This window comes from Henckelia pumila, chromosome 4, assembly GCF_033568475.1.
Source record: "Henckelia pumila isolate YLH828 chromosome 4, ASM3356847v2, whole genome shotgun sequence".
NCBI classification, from domain to species: domain Eukaryota; kingdom Viridiplantae; phylum Streptophyta; class Magnoliopsida; order Lamiales; family Gesneriaceae; genus Henckelia; species Henckelia pumila.
Genome location: NC_133123.1, coordinates 42290510 through 42309617, shown reverse-complemented (window position 1 = coordinate 42309617; position 19108 = coordinate 42290510). Strand labels below are relative to the sequence as shown.

At 35.8% G+C, this 19108-nt stretch overlaps 1 protein-coding gene across 2 annotated transcripts; it reads left to right on the top strand.

Moving 5' to 3' along the window:
- Positions 1-853: 853 nt before the first annotated feature.
- LOC140860293 (histone-lysine N-methyltransferase ASHH2) lies at positions 854-18086 on the top strand. 2 transcript variants are annotated; one of them, XM_073263236.1, is made up of 18 exons: positions 854-1073; positions 4427-6032; positions 6319-6526; positions 7389-7546; positions 7653-7732; positions 9259-9390; positions 9476-9592; positions 10195-10287; positions 11337-11414; positions 11936-11992; positions 12288-13188; positions 13271-13326; positions 13637-13716; positions 13835-13917; positions 14009-14088; positions 15026-15105; positions 16181-16226; positions 16850-18086. In XM_073263236.1, exons 2-18 carry the CDS (start codon positions 4433-4435, stop codon positions 17801-17803), a joined length of 4803 nt encoding a protein of 1600 aa, XP_073119337.1. In that variant the 5' UTR covers positions 854-1073; positions 4427-4432; the 3' UTR covers positions 17804-18086. The 2 variants fall into 2 exon arrangements, with proteins under 2 accessions (XP_073119337.1, XP_073119336.1); XM_073263235.1 differs by having other exon boundaries at positions 6316-6526.
- Positions 18087-19108: the final 1022 nt, after the last annotated feature.

The following is a 19108-nucleotide window of genomic DNA, read 5'->3' as shown; positions in this document are numbered from 1 at the left end:
CTAGGCGGGTAAGCCCGCTGTGGGCCTGAGTTGACCTGCAGGCTTGGATAATTATTTTTTTTACTTTTATTGTGATATATGTATTTTTTAATGAAATTGTGAATTTTTTTGTATTAATTACATAATATAAGATTTACACGTATGAAATCAATAATTAAAAATTTTATTAATATGTTTTTATAATATTTATGAAATGAAATGAAATTTATAATTAATTATAATGATTTTTATTTATTTTTATTTGTGTATGCCAATCCGTGTGTCAGTCCGCCTAACCGCAATCCACCTTGGGTTGAGTTGGGTTGGGTTGAGGATTTCAGCCCGCCGAGATGGCTGGTCAATCCGCCATCGACCCGTCAAACGATGAGTTTTTGATAGGTCGGCCCGCCCCGCCGTGAATTGACTCGTCTGATAGCATATGTAATTGAGGTAAATGACAAAAAAAAAAAAGTATAGGGAGAGTGACTGCAAATTACAAAAAAAAAAAAAAAAAAAAGTAACATGAGATTGATAGTACTTGTCATAACAAGTAAACACGAACATATTAGCATCACGTCAACACTCATTCGCATAGAAGTCACATCAACGTCACCTCGAAAATTGATCACATATAAGACAAAACCGTAATAAGAAGGAATATAAATGTAATTATCTCGATGGTAATTATTGGGAAAAAAACTTCGATTAAATATATTTTTTCATAATTTTTTTCAAGCTTCTTACTAAATTTTTTTTATAATTCCGATTTAATTACAATCATAACCCTGGACAAGGCTGAAATTGCAAATTAACCCTACTTCTTATTTGACTGGATCTTAGCGTGGGTAAAATAAGTTTCCCTTTCTCCCTTTCTTCTTCGTGGGTTGCACTTGCAGTTTGGCTCCTCTCGCCACGCTCCCGTTTTCCCTCGAAATCTTCATCCCCATTGCTTTCGTTGCCCCTTATCCCGCTTCAATTTTGCTTCAGTCGAGATAATTTTGGCGTACAAATCAGTCTTGAAGGAGAAAACTGACAAATTTGAAGGAGAAATCGTTAGCAGAGATTTCGTACACAATGGCCATGGAAGCGTAAAGGTTATTTTTTCGATTTTTTATTTGTTTCTCCTTGAGTATTGATTTCAACGAACATTGGGGTTTTATTTTTTTTACTTTTACTAGCGGCCGAGTGTTTGGTTTGGTGGGGTGAATTATTTGGATTCGGCCGTGGTTAATTTAGTTTCTGGGTTTTGCAGCGGATGATTAATTTGCTTCGTCAATGATAAATTTTGTGTTTTCTCCGTCTTCGGAACATGCCTCTGGCCCTGTTTGTGCTCTTTTTCCATTGATTTTTAGTTTATTTTGGGATGCAGGAGATGGAAAAGTAGAAGGGATGACTGTTGAAGTTGTTTGACAATCGCATTAATAAAGCGTTTGCAGTGCTGTTGCATACCCATCTATTCATAGATTTTTATTCCATAGTTAAGCAAATCAACAAATTTTCTACCTCTAAATTGCTCTAAAACAAGTTAAACAAGTGATTAATTTGTCATATTTATCTTACCAGGATTTTTTTTTTAATTTCAGTCTGCATTAGATTATCGTTACAGCATGTAAAAAATTAGAAAGAGCAATGGAGATTGTGAGAAAGTTGTGGGGTGACATCTTGACTTTTTTTTATGGCATATTTTTTTTTAAAGTAAATTCTTCTGCAATTTTTCGAGAATTAGCTTTTTTCTTGAATTATTTTGAGATTTTGGCCTTTATGATAGTGAAGAGGAGAAAACTCAAAGGTTAGAACCACCAGTCTTCTGTGATTTCAAGCTGTTTCACTTTCTTTTTTTAGGGTTCAGGAAGTCTTCTATGTAATTTTGGTGGTTTAACTTATTTTCTTTCTGTTGTAGCTCTTATAATTTAATTGCTGTATTCAATGCTTCGTTGACTTATCTGCTAACCACACGGTGGAAAATAATTTATTCATTGAGGTTGCTAAGGCATAATTTGGTGGAATTGATGTACTTTTATTTCAATTTTTGTCCTCTGATGTGATTTGTTTTCCTTACTGTCACTAATTGGTCTAGCGTCTCTGGCTTGTGGTTACTTTTTAGTATTCTGAATTCATTCACCATCTATTTTTGTCGATCTTACTACTATATTCATGCCTTGATCCGGTCCAGTCTCTTTAATGGTAATTCTGCTATGTTTCTATGTTCAATCCTAATTATTTGAAATTCATTCCTTTATGTTGGTAAGCTTCTTTGTATTGCCGTAGAGGGAGCATGTCCATTCTTGATCTTTTCTGGGTGTTCACTGGTGAAAGGTTTTTTTTTTGATAAGAAACTTTATATAATATAATATATCATAATGTAATAAGTTACAAGAAAAGTGCGGACAAGACATCCGCGAATAGTGAAAGAGCCTAACAAAACTTATAACATCAACAGAAAATAAACGACCAATCCCTTAATAAATCCGAAATTGCTAGGTTCTGAAAATCTTTAAACGCTCTGCTCCACGTAGCTATCCGTAATTTAATCTTTTCCCAACACTCTTCCACCGTTTGTTCTTTATCCTCGAAGATTCTTTCATTTCTCTCCAACCACACCGACCAAGTAATACAATGAACCAACTGGTGAAAGGTTTTAACGCATCTTAACTATTTCCATTGATCTTCTTGATATATCATTATCCTTCTATCATGAATATTTGTCCTAAAACTAAATAAAATTTCATTCACCTTCCAAATTTGTATTTTCTTCCTTCATTGTTGAGTTTTATTTTATTAAAAATAGTTTACGCCATCCTATTAATTAGACACAAAACTGTAATAGCTTGAACATAAGCTTCTATTATATAAATTAATCAATATGCTGATGTGGTTTGATGCATACAAGAACTCTGATAAATTTTAAGGTAATACCAAAAGATTGTGATTTACGTTACATTCTTCCGTTACCCTTTGGTTAATTTTTTTACTTTCTTAATTTGTGTCCCTCTTCACTACTGGCATATATTTTCTTTGTTTTAGATTTATTTTGTATTTCTAGGGGGTACTTACCATTTTTATTTGTATCATTTATACTTATAGAAAGTTTTTTAACTTCAATCGTATTCATTTTAATGTTTATGCAGATTAATTAAATTAGGTAGCGAACACTATCTTAATATTTATTCAAAACTTTGTCTCCCCGTATTTTAATTTCTGTAGTTAAATATATTTGGTTTATATTTCAATAATATTGTGCCAATGATACAAAATACGCATTCCATAAGGTTTATGCATATTGGTTTGTTTCTCCCTACCAATAATAAATACTCTAGTAGCCACAAAAGATTCATTCTGTAAGATTATGCATGTTGGTTTTCGTTGTTTCCAGCCTTAGCAAATATTCTAATAGCTACAAAATACTCATTTTATAAGATATGTGCATATAGTTTCGTTTCTTCTTTCCAATAATTAATATTCTAATAGCTATTGTATTTATAAAACATTATACTATTAAATCATCTATATCATTTGTTAAAATGAATTTTTCTAAATAATTTTGTTAAAAATTCATAATGAAACCAAACATTTGAAAATTTTGAAACGTGTTTCACGTGCAACACATGTTAAATTCTTCTACGAGTCTTTCTTCCCGGTTAGTGGGTCTTCCCACTTTCCTCTTTTATCACGTTATCTGGTAATTGCTGATCCCATCCAAAGTCCAAATGTTCTTGGATAGTTATAGCTGGGATAATTATAGGGGGGAAGTTACCAACTTGTGAGACCTTGCAAAAAAAGTGGCCCACATGTTCTTTATCTCCGAACTGGTGCATGTTATGTTGGCAAGAGGTGGAGACTCATGATCACATTTTTATTCATTGTCCTTTTATGAGCTATCTATGGTTCAAAGCTTTGAAGGAATTGAGTTTGGCTTGGGCGAATCCGAGCTCGACGAAGGATTTATTTGAGGCAGATATTGTTCGCGACATGGGTAGGAGGGATAGAATTTTTTGAACAGTCGTTGTTCATTGTATTTCTTCGTTATTGTGCCTGGAAAGTGGTAAGTGGATTTTTGACAATTTAGAAGACACGCGGGAAGAGCGCTGTTATAAGATAAAATTTTGGGCCCCTAGTTGGATCGGAAAGCATATGGACTCCATGTTATTTTCGGTTTCAGATTTATGTAGGAACTGGAGTTTAATATGCTATTAATGTGTTCAGATCTCGAGTTAGGTTGCGGACCAGTTGTCCATTTTCTGTAATTAACCCCCTCTTAAAATTTCTGAATCGGTTCGCATGAAATCATTTGGCTAATATGCCAACATTTTTTTTCAGCTATCATTTGTTCATATAATATAATTGATTAAAAGTATTTATGCTGTCAATCTTTGGTAAAGATTTTGTACTGGGATGCACATCTAGGTTTCCTGTCATAATGTCATATCTAATTAATATTGTTATACAGGGTAATATGTTTACCGAGACATTGTCTGGTAAAAGTATTGGTGGCATCAAGGAGAAATCATCTGTGATCGAACTTGATATTGTTGTTTCAGAATTATCTGTTTCTCCGATACATAATGAATCCTCCTATGTGAGAACTGATGATTCATCCGTGAGCATGATTACACCAGATGCTTCAGGTGCTGATCTTCTTCTCCCAGCTTTCGATGCCATCAGATTTTGTGAGAGTCCCGAGCAAAGTGCTGATGCAGCAAGAGATACCATTGAAACCTATGCTTTTGATTCCCTTGGAAAAGCTGACCTGCTTGGGCAGAGACCTGACAAGGGCAATTCTGATAGTTATTTATATCCTTCTGATTCTGCAGGTGTTGTTGAACCATCTACAGAAAGGGATTGTGAACCTGTCCAAAGTGACGAGACCTGCAAGCCAAACCATCCTCTAATTGTATACACATCATCTCGGAGGAGTGCACGCAATGCTAAATCAGATAAGAACAATGACATTCTTAAACCACCTAGAAATTACAAGAGGAAATCCGACAAAAAGACTGTATTGAATTTTACTTCGTTGCAAATTTCAAGAAGAAGAAGAAGTTTGTTGGCCACACGATCTAGATCTTCAGTTTGGGGATTAATGGGGAATATCTTACCAGATTTTAAAGAAAACAGTGGTCTTGAGCTGAATATTAGTAAAGAAAGAAAACTGAGAAGAGTAAGAGGTGGCCTAGGGATTAGGAAAACTACGAGCAATCAGAAAGATAAAAAATCAATTGGAAAACCTGGTGCTCCATCTGGTCCTATCTCTCTGAAAATTAAAATTGGCAATCAAATCTGCAGCTCGGTGAATGGTACTAAAAGCTTTATTGTACCGGAAATGAAGTTGGAGGAAGAAGTGTCCCAAGATGTGGTATCATCATCACGAATATTAGAGGACGTTATGCCATCAGATGGTTCTGTTTTGAGCACAAAATTTGATGTCAGGGACACCGTTGAAAAGTCATGCACAGGTACTTCAAAGGATCACCAACTGATTGTTAACCAATTGGAGGTTCATCAGTTGGAAGCTTCTATTGATAACAGGAGTTCAGATCCTGGAACCTCACCTGATTCAGAAGTTATAAACTCGGAACCTGATTGTCCACTCCCTCAAAAAATTACGTCAACTATGGAAGGTAGTTCAGTTGTGTCAAATGATTGTGTTTCTGTTGAACACGTTGCGCGTTTAAAGGTATGGCAGAACAAAGGTAAGAAAGGAAAAAAGAACGATGAGCTCCTTCAGGGTGGAAAATTAGATGCTGACGTTCCGGCAGCACCCGGACTAGGACAGGAAATGGGTTATGTCGCTTCTTGTAATGAGGCTTCCATTGTTTCACTTTCAAAATCTTACTTGACCGAAATGGATTCTTCATCTAGGCTTGTTGAGCGATCTAATTTACAGTTCTGCGACACATTGCTTCCTTCTACTGATGGGAAAAGTTTGCCCAAGTTGTCCAGTGCAAATGGAAGGAGCAAGAGCACATTCAGAATCCTGGATTTACCTGGCAAAAGGGATAAAGTCTCGAAAAAAAAGGGAATTCAAAACAAGACAAGGCAGAAGCATAAACCTGGTGAGAAAATTGATGGTAGCTGCATTCTTATACTAGTGGAAAGTCATCTGGATGCATGCAATTGTTTAAGTTTGCATAGTTTGATGTATATTTGTGTACATATCTCCTCTCTCTGTTCCCTGAGAAAGAATATTCCCTTTTATGTTTTTATGCATGTGTATAAAAAACATATTAGGACATTTAGCCTTGCCTTCAGTCCCCCTTCTCATTTATTTTTGATGCAATCTCTCTCTCTGAAGCCTGCAAATTGACGGATTTTCTATCCTTGTCAAATTTTAACTAGTAGGAAATCCAGTATCTGTTCATTTTGGAGAAACTGGATACACAGACAAAGGTTCGTGTGGACCGATAGACAGCTTGCCTTTTTCAGTGGGTGAGGTAAAGGAACAATATGTTCCAATGAGGAATGCTTGGGTGCTTTGTGATGATTGCGAAAAGTGGCGGCGAATTCCAGCTACACTTGCAGATCAAATTGAAGAAAGTAACTGTAAATGGTAAAGTATAATAAATGCTACTGTTGGTTTCAAAGAATGATATCAAGAATTTATTTTTCTGTTGTCCGTTCACATGCAGGAACAATAAATGCATTGGTTGAATTTGATTCTTTTCCCCACGTATTATTTAACTCACCAGTTGTTGAAGATGATACCAATTCAAATGGTGTTTGGTTCTTTTTTGCTACATTCAAATCTAACTCGCTGAGAGTTGTTTTTGACCAAATTTTTTTTGGAAAAGTGTTTTGCTAAACTGCATGTTCTTAAAGTTTCCGAGACATTTAATTTAATTTTATTATGTTGACCAAATTAAAGATATCTTGCTACTCATATATATTAATAATTTTCTTAATTTTTCTCACATCATATAAAAATTATCACCTCACAAATAAAACAATTTTATAAATAACTATAAGCTGGAGGTGGTTGAAAACCAACCAAATTGCCTTCAGAACTGGCTCAAATACTAAAGTTCAAATTTTATTAGATTTTGATGTATAATTCAATTTTTTTTTCAATTGTTGAGTAGGATTGAGATCAAAAGTTCGGTCGATGCTAGATGCTTGAATGATGTTTTTAGAAGTTTGATCTCACTGAAAGATTAACTACATTTGTCTTCTGCAAAACTCGTCAGAAGCTAAAAATAAATTCAAATGCTTAGAAATTAGAAGTAACTCAAGGTACTAAATATAGTTAGTTTAAAAAATCGAGGACCACCAGGCTTGAGCATTAATCATCACGAAACAAAGCATCGGGTAACAGGACCTGCTATGCTGTACTACTATACGACTTTAGATGTTGATTCACTCCTTTGAATTTGGTGGTAACTAATAGATTTTGTCTTTTCTTTTTCCTGCTAAAGGACCTGTAAAGACAACACAGATGAAGATTTTGCTGATTGCTCTATTCCTCAAGAGAAATCAAACACAGAAATCAATGTTGAGCTGGAAATATCCGATGCTTCTTGTGAGGAAGATGGCTGTGATACCTCCCTTAACTCTAATCAAAACCTAACAAATGGTTTACTTTCACCTGATGATATTGCAACATTTATATTCTGGCTTGAATTTCATAAGTATTTCTTGATTGATATGCTTTGCTTGCTTTTGTTTGGTATGTTTTACAGTTTCTCAACAGTCATCTTGGTCGCTTGTTAAGTCAAACTTGTTTCTACACCGAAGCCGCAAAACTCAAACCGTCGACGAGGTGAATCCTTAGCTTAGTTCAATTTCACTATTATGCTTAAAACTTGAGTTAATGCTTAATGCCTACACTTTTCACTCATTCGACTGCATGTCAACTTAGTTATGATCCCTTTTTCCGAGAACCGTTTATATTTGTTTGTGTATTGTGGTCTGTTGTTTTTGAACTTTATTAGATTGAAAGTTTATATTTCTTATTGCCTGGATTTATGTTGAATTATTGACCCTCATGTAAGCACTGTTTTATATAAGCATTTGGTAACAATGTTAAAACCTGTTTTAATTGCTATTATGCATTGAAAATATCTCCATTTACACTTATGATCACCAGGGGTAGACATGTTTAATATGAGCATTTTTGGATATGGAAAAAAAATGAAACATCAATTTCGGTTTCGGAATTTCTGCAAATATAGATCAGGCGAGAGCATATAGGTACGCTGAACCAAACCAAACCAAACTGAAACCCACGGTTTTCGGTTATTCATTGTAAATAAAAGATATTAGACAATGCATGTAATTGAAAATATAATGAGATATGATACATATATGGCACTTCAATGTCTGCCGATATCAAATCTTTATGTATTTTAATTTAATTTTGTCAATATTATATTACCAATAACCAATCATTTATTAGCGCGCGCAAACACATAATTTCCAATGTTTTATCTCTGGAGTAACCGCACACACGCACACGTGACATGTATGATGAAACAACGACATAAATTTAATCCGTTTTTACTCATGTTATATGGATATATTTCGGTTTCGGTTTAAACCATAGAAATCTCACCGCATTGCATTTTTCGGTTTCTTTAAACCAAAACTCAATGTTGAGAAACCATCTGTTTTCGTTTTCTTTTGTTTCTGTAATTTGGTTTCGGATTGGTTCTGCGGCCTATAATGTACACCCCTAATGAATACTTTTACTCTCAACATATTTGCTAACTTTCCAATTCGTAATGTTTTTGCCTGAAATATCAATAAAATCTTCTTTACCAACAACAACATCTCATTCATCTGACATCCTTTCCACATAACAAACCACGAAGATATCCTTCACTGCCAGAAAATTGAGTTTAACTTCCATGGTGTTTTCGTGATTTATTAGTGTTCCCTGATCCCATGGTTTTTATCGTCATTGTCTTTTCTCCAAGTAACATGCTATGATTTCTATTCTTGCTTCTTTGAAAATTTTGACATCTTTACTGGAGATAATGGTACTTAATATGTGAAATGATCGTTCTGTGGTTTTTCCTCAACCTTTCGATGGCCACACCCTCTGATGTTGATAACTATGTCTATAGCCAGTTGCAGCGATGATAATTTTCACTGCACTTTTTCATTTTATAATATAATATAAAATGACAAGGTCTCTATGAATGTGTTGGTCACATCTCAACTCTATGAATCTCTTTGTTCTTATCAGTTTTTGGGCTCCAGATGTTGACAATATATTTCAATTCATACACATATGTAACTCCACTTAAATATTTTTTTCTTGCTTGTTCTGCTTGTGCGTATCAGGTAATGGTTTGCCATTGCAAACCACCTTCAGACGGGAGAATGGGTTGTGGATCTAAATGTTTAAACAGAATGCTTAACATTGAGTGTGTTAAAGGAACTTGTCCATGCGGTGAACTTTGTTCCAATCAACAGGTATTTCAACTTCAGCTTGTCCACCTATGTGTGGATTTTTTGTTGTTATTCATAAAGTGAATTCTCCATGTGCAATTGCTTGCAGTTTCAGAGACGCAAATATGCGAAACTGAAGTGGTTCAGGTGTGGAAAGAAGGGGTATGGCCTTCAGGCACTTGACGGCATTCCCGAAGGACAGTTCCTTATCGAATATGTTGGAGAGGTTACTACTGACTAGAACCTCTGTTTACTTGTTATTTATGCAGTATTTAATGTTACTCTGAGACAGTCTGAGTTGACACTTCATTAGAGTGAGCAAGTAGCCAAGTTGGTATACACACACACACACACACGCATATCTATTATTCATTATCTATTTTTATTATTAATTTCTATGATAGAGACAGAAAATGGTGATTTAGTCTGGGCTTTTTTTTTTCTTTTTTTTTTTCCATTCACAATAATTTTGAATTGCAGTTTAACCCCTCATTAATTTTTCAATTATGGTATGACCGCTATTTAATTATAATCATTTCATATTGCACGATGACCCTTCATTAATTTTTACAGTTATGATTATGATATTAATCCTATTTGAACATAACTCAAATTACTTGTAAAAAAACTGAATAAGCACACAACGCGTGCACGGGTGCAATAGTGTGCACACACATGCATACTTGTGCATGTGTGTGTGTGTGTGTGTGAGGATCAAGTTGTCACAATTGATGTACCCAACCAAGAGATGGTATGGTAAGAAATGATGATTCCAAACTGATGTTTCATTGTTTGTGATTCTAATGTATCAGTTTTTAATATTTGCAGGTACTAGATGTGCATGCTTATCAAGCAAGGCAAAGAGATTATGCTTTGAAGGGCCACAAACATTTTTACTTCATGACTTTGAATGGCAGCGAGGTTTGCCATCATCATTTGTTTCTGTGTGAAGTTGAAATTCTTGCGCCTATTCGAATTCTATAGTGCATAATTTTGGTTTCTGCCCACTTTAGGATCTTCAGAAAATTCATCATTAAACTTTTGGTGGATATTTAACTATTTGAGAAGCAAGTTAAGTTATTTTTTTCCTCACTTTATGAGACCGTTTGACTTGGCTTGATGAGTGACACTTTGCTCGTGTGTTTCCTTCATTTATGGATGAGAGGGCCTCATTTTAAGCTTTGTAACAGAAAGTTCGGTGATTCTATGTGCATTGGATTTTATAGATCTTCTAGGGAAAGTGTATGAAACCGTTTAATGGCTTGATCAAATCATTTTAGCGAGAATGCGAATGTAAATGAGCTGAATGTAATTTGGCTGCAGCTTATTTTTCTGGTGAAGTTTGTTCAGTTGTTTTCAATTACAAATAAACCACAATCAATGAAATCATGAACTTTATTTTTTAGCTCCCACCTTTGACTAGGCTGTAAGCATGGGTGGAAATTATGCATCCACCTTGAATTGTCTGTAAATTTGGTTTTGGATCGAAAAAGTCTGTAAGGTGGCTCACAAATTGGTTGGATTGTCTCTGGACGATAGATTATACAGGTCAAATGGGTTAAGGTCTTCAGCATGGTTGGAATGGTATAAAAGGAACCAGCGCACCTCTTTTACTAATCTAGGTTGGAGAGAGAAAATTGTCAAGACAGACTGAATTCTTTTGTTTAATTTCAGTTACTGGTTTTAGGTTTTACATATGTTGTCTTGCAGTAAAAAGGACCTTTCCCATTGAGTTGGTGTAGATGCGTGTGGCCAACTTTATTATGTAACAACAAAATAAACTCTAGTTGAAATCTCTTCGTGTTTGAAATTACTATGGGAAATTTTCCATTGCAATCCCATATCCTCTTTTTAAGGTGTCTTTAACGGTTCTCTTTTTTTTTTTCCCTTGTTTTTTATGGCTGTTACTTTTTTGTTAGTTTATGTATTATGCATACTTATAATATTGTCTGTGTATGCCTCTTTACCAGGTGATTGATGCTTGTGCGAAAGGGAACTTGGGCCGGTTCATAAACCACAGCTGTGATCCTAACTGCCGTACTGAGAAGGTACTTTGTGGGAGCTACCTTTTTTGAATTGTAATTTTTAGAATGTGAGGGATAGAATGAAACATGGGGGTTTTTGCAGGACCTTTTATATAACCTGTGGAGAATTTAATGTTCTACCTTCTTGGGCATGTGCCATTTGCCTTCCACAATCTCTTTCCTCTGTATTTTTGCATTTTCTTTAGCAAGCTGTCTTGTTTTCAAGTCAGTACACTGAGTGCTTGTAATATTTTCTTTCTGTGATGTTCTTAGCAATGCATTTCTAGTTTATGATGCTGATTTACGAACTGATTTCAGATGTTTCTGGGTTCACTTCTCTTTGGCCCATCATTATATTTTGTTCACTTATTCACTTTTCGGTTGTTTTCTTCACAGATATATTTTGTTACTCATGTTTATTTGTGTTTAAAAATTAGGTCTCAATACAAGTCTTGGCCAACTTCATTGTCCTTGATTTATTCTCCTGCCTTTTCTGTGGAATTATCCATTTTATTATTAACTCATACTCTTGGCATTCTTGATAGTGGATGGTGAATGGAGAAGTCTGTGTTGGACTCTTTGCTGTGAAGGATATAAAGAAGGTAATATCTGTTGTGGTAAAATGATTTTTTTGCTATGTCTGTTCAAATTCACCTTTCGTTTGGACACGACTTATTATGGTACGTTGGGGTTTTTTATGGGTTTTTGGGAGGTGACTAAAAAGATTTGTTTACTTCTTTACCATCGTGTTGTTTTTGAGTAATATATGAAGTGCCTGATAATCTGATATAAAGGTAGTTAATTTCTTTTTTTTTTGTTTTCATCCTTGGTGGAGTACTTTTTTATGCCAGTTAATCCTAGTGAACATGCTGAGTTTTTTGCAATTTTGCAATCCAGGGTGAAGAGGTCACATTTGACTACAACTATGTACGTGTATTTGGGGCTGCTGCAAAAAAATGCGTTTGTGGTTCACGTAATTGTCGGGGCTATATAGGTGGTGATCCATCAAATTCTGAAGTAATTGTTCAAGGTGATTCTGATGATGAATTTTCAGAACCTCTTATGATCTGTGAAGATAAAGAGCTGAATGATGATTGGAACGATATAATGTCGAATTCCTTAAATGAGAGAGACAACGAAATTGCAAATGAATCCCGAGAAAAGTTATATAGAATGAATAAGTTGGAATATGAGGCTGATTTAACGGAAAGCACTGAAGAAGCACTCTCTTCCAAAGCTTTTATTCAAAGTGTTGGTGGTGATATCTATGATTCTTCTCAAGGGTGCTTAACTGATGCTGTCAGGCCATTGGACATGGACAAAGAAACCAGAGAGTCATCGAACAGATCTTCTTCAGCTGCTTTTGAACTTGACTCTGAGGGCATTGTTTCCCAGAAGCCTTATTCTGTCGAGTTCATGAATATTTCTTTGAAATCGGATGGCAGTATGAAGTCTTCAGGCCAGAATGAGCTTTCTTCAGCGCAAAACAGATTGGAAAATTCATCATCTTCTGCTCATGGACCAGAGATGGCAACTTCTGCATTGCATAGGAAATCACTGCAAGATGCGGTAAAATCTAAGAGCAAGCTGAAGTATGCTGCTGTGGGAGGAAGAAAAGAACAAGGAAAGGCACATCCTCCCACCAAAACTCATCATTCCTCAACCTCAACTAAAAAATGGAAAGTTAAATCTATTGTTGCGGGTGACAAAGGAACTCCAAATGTGGATAAGTCAAATGTTGCACCCCATAAATCTGATAATTTACCAGAACTTTTCCTGAATAGTCATTTTGAAACAGGTAGGCAATCATTTGCTTCATGCTTCTTTACTTTGTAGTCATGGTTAGTGTTTGTCGCATTAACTCCCCAAAACACTTGCAGTTGAGGAGAAACTGAATGAATTGCTTGATCCTGAAGGAGGAGTAAGCAAGCGTAAAGTAAGTTCTTCATCCAGTGCTATAAATTCTTTTTTCTTTTGTAATCTCTTGATTTTGGTAAGAGCATTTTGATGTGTTATTTTCTCATCAATAAAAGTGTTCAACTAATTCCAAGTTTTTTTAATTTTTTTTTATTTCAGTCAATTTTCAATATTTGTAGAAATTTTGTGTACTTCCTGATTTTATATATGCATTTAGTGTTTGGTTATATATTATTTAGATTGATAGATTAGATTGATATTGTGCCATTGAAATTAATTTTGTGCCTGTAGATGGTTCTTTCATGTCAATTTCTTTTATAATTTGATAGGATGCATCAAGAGGCTATTTGAAGCTTCTTTTCCTTACTGCTGCATCAGGGAATAATGGCCATGGCGAAGCTATACAGAGGTAATTTTTGGAAGTTTACCGCCGCTAAAGTCATCACTTCGCGATCCTGTTTACTTTCTCACCTGGTAAAAACTTATTGTCCTGGAGTTCATTTTTTCCCTTATTTTAATTTTTGCAGCAATCGAGATCTTTCAATGATATTGGATGCACTTCTGAAGACAAAATCTCGAACTGTTCTGGTTGATGTGATTAACAAGAATGGTAGTTGTTCTGTTTGTTGTTCCTAGTATATATCTTGATGCTTTTCATTAGCACGTTGAATTTTTTTCAGAGCAATGACTGTTGTGTATAGGTTTGCAGATGCTACACAACATATTGAAACAGTGTAGGAGGGAATTCATCAAAACTCCAATTCTGCGCAAGCTTCTTAAGGTAAAATTTGGTGGAACTGAATAAAACTTTTTCTTCACCTCATGAATCACGTGACTTAACTTTGAAAACGAGCTAAAGTAACCAGTTTAATATCAATTTATTCAAATAGTTAATCATTTGATTGTGATCACGATTATCCAGAGAATTTGCTCCTTTTGACCTATTATGTTGGGTCAGATCTTGTTTAGTCATGAATATGCAAGAGAACAAAGCATATATGATAATATTCTACACGTTAGATCAGGCATGAAACTTGGACATACGCATGATCAGTCGGCATTTGAACTTATACTGAAATGACAAATTTCTCAAGTTCATGACCTTTAAAATGAAATTTCCAACAATTGATTTGTATGCGTGATTGTTGAAAAAATGTCACGCAAATATATATATTTATAGGTCTCTTGTCTTTAGGCTTTAAAGTCCGCCTCTATATTGTAGAGTTGAAGGGACACAAGTTGGTGTTGGTTGTGTTGACTACATCAAGAGTAGGTGGGGATCTGACTTGGATTTCCATATGCCCATATGTATATAAATAATCTTCCCATTTGATTCAGTAAACTCATGGGGATTGGAAAATTGAATCATTAGCAAGTGTTTTGATAAAATGGCTTTTCAAGTTGATGATATTATTTACAGATTGAAGATTATTTGGATTCCAATGCGTGATTGAAGTAATGAATATTTACTGATGCCAGCTAACTATGTCTACTCATGCCAAACGCTTGACAGAACTGGACACATTCTTTCTCAAGTACCTGATAAAAAGCTTTGAAAAAGACTTAAGCGACTGAAAATATGAAAAACTGGTCCAGAACCATAGCTTATAAATTATTCTGCCAATTTTTTATGGCTTATGTGGAAAATGCTGATAAAGTCTTTACAACTCTAATATGTACCAAATCGTTATTTTGATTGCAACATTTTATTTGGATAGATACTTGAGTATATGGCAACAAGGGAGATTCTTAAATTGGAGCACATAACTGGAGGCCCACCTCGTCCCGGAGTGGAGAGGTCAGCATATTTTTTGATGTATTTTACCGATGTACTAAAATTTTATAATTTTCTTGCAGACTGTGGTTTTGATATGTAAGATCTTGATGTATTATTTGGGTATAAATGATTTTTAAAAAATAATAATGATAACGAGCAGTTCATGTAATTGAGAACGAGACGAGACCATGTTTATAGTATAAATTAATGCTCAGTCTTTGTTCGTCATTTCCCTCTTCATCGTCAGATCCAAGGACTCAACTCCCTCGACGCCAGTTACATGTCATTTCCGGCTACTAATCGAGTCTTCTGCTCCCCCCATTTTTCCTTTGATCAGTTACCTTACTATCTTTGCTGACTTATGCCGCGATCTGCTGTCAAGCTAATACCTTTTCCTTTAGTGCCTCCACCCTATCTTCGAACTTTGCAGTTGCCATCGATACTCCTTGACCTCTTGATCCAGCAGGTCGGCCCAATGGTAACAACCACAAAGATCATTGCTTAACAAATCAACAAAATAAAGAAGGAAATATGCTGAAAATATGATGGTATATAAGGGAAAGAATGTTCATTGAGGTAATTCTGTTTACATCACTCCCTTCCCTGTCCAAAGCTAGTCTCAAGACTATCAACACTGGAAAGCAAAAAATTACAGAATGCCTAATCTACTCTCATCATTCACATTTTCATGTCCTCCCCTCTTTCTAGATCTAAAACTTGTGACTCATGGTGATGGGCTTGTTTTGGCCTTTGTATTTGGGTCCGAACATCTTATTGTTTTTGTTGATTGTTTTTAGACTATATTGGTGGGGTTTAAACTCAGGATGCTTGTGGAAATTAGACCTACATTGGTTATTTAATGTTCGCTGTTGGTAAATTACATAGTTTTCTGTCCGTGATGGTTAAACCTTTAGTGAGAACTAACACAGTTTTGCGAATTTATTTGTCTCATCTTGGAAAATAACTCAAGTTTAGAATTTTTTGCTCTGCGGTGGGAAGCAAAAAAAGTTGATTTACTAAAATAATTGGTGTGTATTCGTCCTTTTGTGGTTTTGTGTTATAATTCTCTAACATGCCCTTTGTTCTGCATTTGCAGCTTTAAAGATTCAATATTAACATTGACAGAACATGCTGACAAACAGGTAATTAGTGAATTTTTTTAACATTCTGTTGTCACTTTAGTTGCTCGTGCCTGATGTCATCTTTTTCGCAAGTCTGGTACTTAAATTTATGCTGTCTACAATTGGCGGAAGTTGGTAACATTGTGATGGCCCAAGGACAACTTATAGGAGGGAAACCATCAGATAATATTTCGTTGTTTAGTTTCAATCCTTTTTTTCCACCAGTGATTTTGTGATAATTCTAATGGTTATCTAGATTTGATAGCTTCTGACTCTGAAAATTCTTGACCATATTGTTGTGCCCATGCTTGGCTCATGACGGTACCACGAGTGAATTGGCGGCAGACTTTAAGCTATTGCTTCTTTTTTTAAAAAAAAATCAGAAAGGCTAAGCTTTTTTCTTACTTGCATATTAGTTGCCTCGATTGTTAGTGTCATTTTTTGTGGTTGCTACACTGCATCTGTCTGCATCGAGGAACTACCGAGCATCCATCAAGCAAGTGGACGCCCTTCTAATTCTCTGGATGTTTGGATGGGTGGTGTTTAAATATCATGCCATAATAGATATTTAGAAATTGCACTTGAGCTAGCGCTTTTTTTTTTTTTTGGTTTTTTGGCTGAAGTTTGATCTTTACTGCTCTCAGGTCCATCAAAGTGCACGAAGTTTCAGGGACAAATGGATTCCCAGATCTTTCAGAAAAAATAGCTGCACAGAACGAGATGATGCAAGGATGGAATATCCTCAGCTTTCATGCCACGATAGGCTTGCTATGTCGCATGATCTTTGGAGCAATCAAGGCGGAAAACTGTCAGAAGCAACAAATTGTCGTATTGAGCAGCCAGTTGCTGCATCCTGTACAATTGATCTCTCCGGCCCAGAACCCATATCTGCTTCAGTTAGCAGTGTAACTGATGGGACGAAAACACGCAAGCGCAAGAGCCGATGGGACAACCCTGCAGATGAGCGACCAAATCCAAGTCTTAGGACCAACTTGGAATGTGATGGAAAGCTTAATACTGATGATGATATCCCACCCGGATTTTCTCAACCCTGTAATGGTCCTATGTTTCCTTCTGATCCTTCTTCAACTCCCATTATTGGCCAAGAAAGAGAAGCAACCATAAAGCAACCGTATGGCACATTGTTAGGTGATTCTCAGCAGAGATATAATGCATGCATGTCGACCTCCTATGGAATTCCCTCTTCTGTCATGCAGCAATATGGGATTCATGCAGAAACTTCAGACGGTTGGACTATAGCTCCAGGTGTGCCTTTCCGTCCGTTTCCTCCATTACCCCCATACCCCCGTAGCAATTTACACCCGCCATCATGTACTGCTGTATCTGCCTCATTGAATGAACCCGAGGAAAAAACAGAACAAGATAGCCTGAATTATGTCTCTCATCATTCTGATAAAAAACATTCAAAGACACCCGACATGGACTCACCAGAAATGAATGTTACCTGTGCAAACGGGCGACCTGATTTCATGCAAGGAGGGAATTCTTATAGCATGGGAAGGAAGTACTTCCGGCAGCAAAAGTGGAATAATTCCAAGGTAATGCCACCATGGATTCGAATGAGAAATGGCCGGTGATACACAGGGAACTTTACAAGAAAGTGTGCAATTTAGAGTGTAGGTTTAGGAATTGGAGCTAATTGGTGTAGGAATTCATGCGCTTCATTGGAGGGTTAACTGGAGAAGAGAATTATAAAAAAACAAGCAGTTCAACAATTTTTTTATGAAAAGATGGTGTCTTTTATTCGGAGCTTCAGCATTTTCTGATGCTCCTTTTTTTCTATAACCATTCTTAAGTTACAGTTATACCAATATTGAAATATTTGTTAATTTCATTGGTTATAAATTTAATTTGTGGATATGGTTGCCTTCATCTGCCTATTATATTCTCTCTCCACTTGAAGAAAATTCTGAGACTTTGCTGTCTTTGATGGAAACTTCAGTGGGTCTGATTTAAGTTAGTTGATGGATTCTCGGTTGAAAATTGTTCTTAGATTTCTTTATAGTTGTTCTTGATCTCCCGTGGTCTCTTTTTCTTTTCCCAAGATGATCTTCACGGTAGTGTTTTCGCTCGAGGGAGTGTTATTTACATTTCAAAACTTCTTGGTGACATTCTGTTAATTTTTTTTTTTCTAATCTCCATTATTTTCAAATTCTGCAAACACGAAGCTCCCCTACCATGTCTTTGGAATTATTGGTGTATTCGTATCTTTTGATACAATAACTATCACTGTTTAAACATTTCATTATTTTTTCAGAACTAATTTAATTCCTGAAATATCTGGGAATACATTTTGTCTTTGATGTAACTTTCATCTATTATAATTTAATTTCTTTGATTTTGAAGTGGAATTCTTGGTTGAAAATTAGATTCCCACTTTGTTTTGATTCCCTAGGGTCTTTTTTCACTCTCCCGAATAGGATCTTTCACGCTCGTTTTGTTTGCTAGGGGAGTGTTCATCCTAGGTATTTCTAAAGGTGTTCGGCAATTTTCAATTTAACAAAAACGTCTCAAACTAGGTTTGGCTCGTGGAATTGATCCATCCTTTCCTACTCTACCAAATGAACGGATTGGTCAAAAAAACTTTGATATCCGTCGCATCAAATGGTTAGTTGTAGCGGGCTATTAGCCCATCAAAAATAACTAAATATTAGCAAGTCACAATAGCTTGTTCATCATGTCACAATGAGCCGGTTATTATAGGGTCGCACTAGCTTGTCCAACCCACCGACTAGCCCATCAACTAGCCCATCAATTATAACAAAAAATGTACATGTCGCACTAGCTCGTTCAGCCGCCGAAATGGTTCGGATATTAGTGGGTCGCACTAGCTCATTCATCCCGCCAAACAATTCGCTCATCCCACCCATTTTCACGGATTC